Genomic DNA, 6,204 nt, shown 5'->3' with positions numbered 1-6,204 from the left:
ACTAACATTATACTGTATTTATCAAAACCAATCATCATTTTAATTCATTGGATTTAAAATACAGTTTAAAAACCTTGCAAATGAATTCTCGTGACTTTACCAAAACACCGATGTCATCATCATAATATTAACACTACCGTATAGGTAACAACAAACTATTATATCTAGTTTTAATTATTATTAAAAACATTACCTGTTAGGCTAAGTTAGATCATATTATAGCCGTTTTAATTTAACCAGAGCTATAAGGGCTCTGACTAATTGTCAAGAGCGCTGAGACTAATTCATTAGTAAGGACGTCTCCATTTACTCCCTGACTGGGATATGACATCCTTCTGAGACTTGATTATTCAATCAAGGTTAAAAGTATGAAGTAGTTACGCTTAAACAGATATATTTTACATTAAAACGTAGAGCAACAAAAAAATAGCCCACGGAAGTAAAACGTTTAAACTACAATATTCAATAGTCACAGTAAGACGGACGTATTTGTCTAAAGAATTTTTTATCCCATTGAAACAAATAAAAATTCACTATATCGCGATTTCTCACAGTTTACAATTCTATTGTGGTTGCACTTTGCTCTATTCGAGCGTAACAGTTGTTATTTAAACGATTGCGGCAAAGCTACTTTTCGTACGAATTCTGCATTAATGTTTCCTCCATTTTGAATAAACATAACATTCTTAGTGATTACTTTTACTGTACTTTAAGTAGGCTACCCAGCTCTTCAGGCCACCAATCAGAGAGCAGCATTTCATCCCCACCCCTCCCTCTAAGCCACGCCCCCTAGCCAATCAGAGAGCACCCCTCCTCCTAGGCCACGCCCCAGCTAATTAGAGAGTACCCCTCCTCCTACGCCCAAGCTAATTACAGAGCACCCCTCCCCCTAGGCAGCCATTCCCCTGGTCTCCTATGTTGTCTAAACTTATTTTCGTGCAAAGTTGCATAACCTCACGTATTGCGTAGGTTCCCGCCAACTTAAAAACCTCTGTAATGATCAACTCTTGCTAAATGAAATAACCTCCACTGAGTTATGTGCTCTGGATAATTACAAACATTGTTTGATTTAAAATATGTTTTAATGCTACTACATCTACGATTTATATTTACATACTTTTAAAAATATTTACAAATACTATAAATCTTCTTCTTCTTCTTCTTCTTCACGGCTCTGTAACAAAACAAGAAAGTGTTAACGACGTGTGTCCTGGCTGCTGATTGGTTGTAATAAGCTTGTACCTGAATGGTCATAAATAGGTGATATGTTGTGTGATTGGTCAATATTTCTATTTAAACTTTCAGTACTTATTTTCTTTCACTTTGCTTTTGGCAATTGAATGTGTTGGACGTGTGCTCTTGTGTTTGATGTTTTGAGGTTATGTTTGCAAGTTATTTCTAGTGTTAATGTTAGTCTGATTATTTATGACACATCAGTGGTAAGTGAACTTTGTTTCTTTTGTGTAACGTATTGTGCAAGTGGTGTGCTATATTCAGCTTTGTGTGCGCGCAGCTGTGTCCCCACCACATCTTGTGTCTCGGTGTTGTAGTGCGCATCGGTGAGCTATATTTAGCCGTGTGCGCGCGCAGACTGTGGCCCCACTAGATCTTGTGTCTCCGCGTCCCTTTTACTTTGCTCTAGGCGTTTGACGACGATGGATGTTAGTATGGCTGATAACGTATCTGATGAAATAGTTGAACCCGTTAAAGTAGTCGAGCCTGTTACTTTAATAAGTACCGATCAAACTTATGTAAATAAATTTAGATTGTATGGAAGTAAAACAGTATTTAAATTCACTAATCCGCCTCCGGAGACTAATGAGATTGATTGGTTGAGACAAGGGTTTGCACAAATTGTAAATAGTATGAAAGAACAAGCTTTTGAAAATGATCAACTTGGATTTACTTTGGAGAGTCTCAACTTGAAATCAAAAGCACCCGGCTATGTAAATTTTCGGCCTGCTACTGAAATTGATGAAAACGTGTTGTGGCAAATCTTTGGTGGTATTGTGCAATCAAACTCTGAATCCATAAAATCAACCGACACTTTTAAAGTGGAATGCACTAGAATTAACCTTCCTGTAGGCTCTGGAAGGGTAAGACCAGGGTTTTACAATACGTTTGATGAGGAATGCAAGGCAAGACGGGGAATTGTTGTTATAAATAATAAAGATAAATTGTGTCTTCCCCGTGCAATTGTAGTGGCTATGGCCAATGTAAGTAAAGATCCTGACTATAATGCAGTTAGAAAGGATAGGGCAAATAGGCAAACAATCAGGGCTCAGGAACTTGTGCGTCGAGCTAGGGTTGAAATGCCAGAGGGTGGAGCTGGGATCCCGGAACTTGAAAAATTTCAGGGGTTTTTGAGGGACTACAAAATTGTCGTGTACAACTATGACAGGAAAGGACGTGATGTCTACTTTGAGGGAAATGTAGAGAACCCTAAGTTCCAAATTAACTTGTTGTTTCACAATGGACACTACAATGTGATTAATTGTTTGACTGCTGCTTTTGTTTGTAATTATTTCTGTGAAGCCTGTCATGTACCCTACGATCATAAAAGAGAGCATCGTTGCTCAAACATTTGCCCACAGTGTCAAACTATCTCACCTCCCTGTGTAGTGGAGAGTGGTGGTGTTCTGTGCCCTAAATGTAACATGACTTATAAAAATCAGAGATGTTTTATCGCGCATCAAGCTGATAGATGTAAAAATGTAAAGAAATGTCTAGACTGTGGGAAATTGGTTTGGATTAGAGATCGATCTAAGCCTCATAAATGTGGTGAAGTATATTGCAAACCTTGCAGTTCATTTGAAGTACCTAACCACAAATGCTATATGAAACCTGACACAAGAAAGCCTAAATCTAAAGAGTTTTTGTTTATTTTCTTTGACTTGGAAACCCGTCAAGATGAGTCTCTGCCCTCAGATCCTGAGTCTAAATTGCATCAAGTGAACTTGTGTGTGTCACAACAGTTTTGTTATCAGTGTATTGAGGCTAAATTTTGTATGGCTTGTAAAAATCGTACACGAGTGTTTAGTTCTGAACCAGTCACTCAGTTCATGGACTATGTGATGCAAGTCCGTAGAAATTTTAAAGATGTATGTGTTATTGCACACAATGGGCAGGGTTTTGATTTCCAGTTTTTGCTCAAATATGTGTTGGAGGATACAAAGTTTACTCCGAAACTTGTAATGCGGGGAACTAAGGTCATTTTGATGGAGATTGACAATGTGAGGTTTGTTGATTCACTTAGTTATTTCCCTATGCCTCTTGCTGCACTACCCAAAGCCTTTGACTTGCCCCCGGAAAAGAAGAAAGGCTATTTCCCCCACCTCTTTAACACTCTTAAGAATCAAAATTATGTGGGCTCTATGCCACCAAAGGAGTTTTACTGCCCAGAATCTATGTTTGAAAAATCATATAAAGATTTTGAAAACTGGTATAATGATCAGGTTGCAAACCACTTTACATTTGACTTTAAGAAAGAAATCCTCGAGTATTGTATGTCGGACGTTGATATCTTGGCCCAAGCTTGCTTAAAGTTCCGTTCAATTTTTCTGCAAGAGTGTAATGTTGACCCGTTTCTTGAAGCTGTAACCATCGCCAGTGCATGCAATTTGGCCTTCCGTCGGAACTTTTTGAAGAAAAATACCATTGGCATCGTTCCTAAAAACGGGTATAGGCTTGCAGACGCTCAGTCGGCTATTGCTTTACAGTGGCTATCGTGGGAAGAGGAGAAACGTGGAGTTAGAATTGAACACGCTGGTCGTGGAAAAGAAGTTAAGATCAATAAACTGAAAGTAGATGGGTTTGACGGTCAGAATATTTACGAATTTCAAGGATGCTACTGGCACGGGTGCCCTAAATGCTTTCCCTACGACCGTGAACTTGCTTTGAAAGAGGACCCCTCTGACTCACTCCACTTGCGGTATGAACGGACCAAATCAAAAATAGCAAAGTTGGGTGATAACGTTGTACAAATGTGGGAATGTGAATTTAGACAGTTGAAAAAGACAGAAAACCTGAAACATCTAGACAAGTTGCCGATCCTCAACAATTTACCCCTGAATCCGAGGCAAGCATTTTTTGGGGGCCGAACCGGGAATACTAAAACGTATCACAAATGCTCCGAAGGGGAAACTATTGAATACGTTGATGTATGCTCTCTCTATCCCTGGGTATGTAAATACGGCAAGTACCCTGTAGGCCATCCAACAATCTATGTAGGAGACAAAGAGTGTAGACAGAGAGGTCTTAATGTTGAGGGCCTATTAAAGTGTAAAGTACTCCCACCACGCGATCTTTACCATCCTGTGCTCCCAGCTAAAATGAATGACAAGTTAATGTTTGTTTTGTGTGCGACTTGTGGAGATGGTCAGGTTCAAAGTGATTGCGACCACGAAAGTGGTGACAGAGCACTAATTGGGACCTGGACTATGGACGAAGTTCGTAAAGCTGTAGAAAAGGGCTATGTTGTACTTGATATGTATGAACTTTGGGAGTATAAGGTAGCCACATATGAAAATGGGGGATTGTTTACTGATTTTATAAATAAATTTTTAAAAATGAAACAGGAAGCATCTGGGTTTCCTAGTTGGTGTGAAACTGATGAGGACAAAAACAAATACATTGACGATTATTTTAAGAAAGAGGGCGTCCAATTGGAAAAAGACAAAATTGTAAAAAATGGTGGCTTGAGGTCATTGGCTAAGCTTATGTTGAACTCGTTTTGGGGAAAATTTGGACAGCGTGAAAATCAGACCAAAGCTACAATTGTCAGGGACCCAAAAACACTTTTCAAAATGTTAACTAGCCCCGAAATAGATGTAAATAGAGTACAGATTGTCAATGATGAGGTTCTTGTTGTCAACTGGGAGTACATTGATGAGGTTGGGGAGCCATTGCAAAATGTAAATGTTGTGGTGGCAGCTTACACTACTGCCCAAGCGAGATTAAAGCTCTATGAGCATCTAGATGCCTTGGGTGGTCAAGTGTTGTATTATGATACTGATTCTGTATTGTATGTATACAAGGGTGGTTTGTATAGAGTTCCCACGGGAGATTATCTAGGGGAAATGACCGATGAGTTGGCCGAGTATGGACCAGGTTCATACATAACAGAGTTTGTATCTGGAGGGCCAAAAACCTATGCATACCTCGTGTGGTCAACAAACAAACAAAAATTGATTCCCGTTTGTAAAGTAAAAGGACTTACATTAAATATGAAAACTTCTAAAAAGATTGGATTTGACAGTTTGAAAGAGATGGTCCTTGGTGATGCTGCACAAACAATGGACATTGAGGAAAATAGAATCAGACGAACAAAGGATAGGAATATAGTTACAATCAGTGAGGTCAAACAGTTTAAAATTACGGGGCCAAAAAGGAAACATGGTAGCAATTATGATACACTTCCATATGGGTTTAAAATTCAAAAAACTCACCAAGATCTCAACTCCTGAATCACTATCACTATCACTGTCACTCAGCTCCTCCCAGTCCCCAATATCTACCTCGTTCCACCCGTTCCACCCTCCCGGGCCCCAATTGACCCCAAATTCCGAATCTGTGTCTGAATCGTTGTCTTCTTCACTCAAATTCAAAAATTCACATACTCTGCGATATAAATAATGTTGAACAAAATCACTAACGACCAGCATCAGAGAGATCATGTTGGACACTAAACACACATGTTGCACATGCTGCACATGTGTTGCGCTCCCCTCTCCACTATCACTACATACCTTTATGGTGGCATATTCTGTGTTTCTTGGTGGTAACGGTGGTGGCCTGAGATCTAAGGGTCGAAGTTCTTCGTAGATTGGCTCCACCGGTCTAAGAAATACCACCCTTGTCTTGACGATAAATGGCGACGGCTCGTCGCGCTTGATGGAGAATATCCAGCCGAAACACGATGCGAAACACATGGTGGCTGAGATCCAACTGGAGTGGGGCTATTTTTGAATGTGTTTGTACATTGAGGCGCTCAAATCTGGAGGGACTTGAGCTACTCCTTGTGCATGTGTGAATGGTGGTCACTGGCGCGGCTGACTAAAAAGCCCGTAAACCATATGTGAAGGTCACTGGCACGGCTGACTAAAAAGCCTCTAAACCATGTATGAAGGTCACTGGCGCGGCCGAAAGGCCCGTAAACCATGTGTGGAGGGGTGAGTGTCATTCCACTTGGAACCTTCTCGCCAC

General features: G+C 40.1%; 1 protein-coding gene across 1 annotated transcript; it reads left to right on the top strand.

Annotated features, from left to right (window-relative positions):
• The first annotated feature begins 2,837 nt into the window (after positions 1-2,837).
• LOC129003488 (uncharacterized) lies at positions 2,838-4,959 on the top strand. Its single transcript, XM_054431784.1, has 2 exons — positions 2,838-4,511; positions 4,933-4,959. Exons 1-2 carry the CDS (start codon positions 2,838-2,840, stop codon positions 4,957-4,959), a joined length of 1,701 nt encoding a protein of 566 aa, XP_054287759.1.
• The last annotated feature ends 1,245 nt before the right edge of the window (positions 4,960-6,204 follow it).

Source organism: Macrosteles quadrilineatus, unplaced genomic scaffold (assembly GCF_028750875.1).
Source record: "Macrosteles quadrilineatus isolate MER2022 unplaced genomic scaffold, UCM_ALF_1.0 Scaffold_9__3_contigs__length_116548681, whole genome shotgun sequence".
In the NCBI taxonomy this organism is placed as follows: Eukaryota; Metazoa; Arthropoda; class Insecta; order Hemiptera; family Cicadellidae; genus Macrosteles; species Macrosteles quadrilineatus.
The sequence above is the reverse complement of the archived record's forward strand: the minus strand, read 5'-3'. Positions and strand labels throughout refer to the sequence as shown.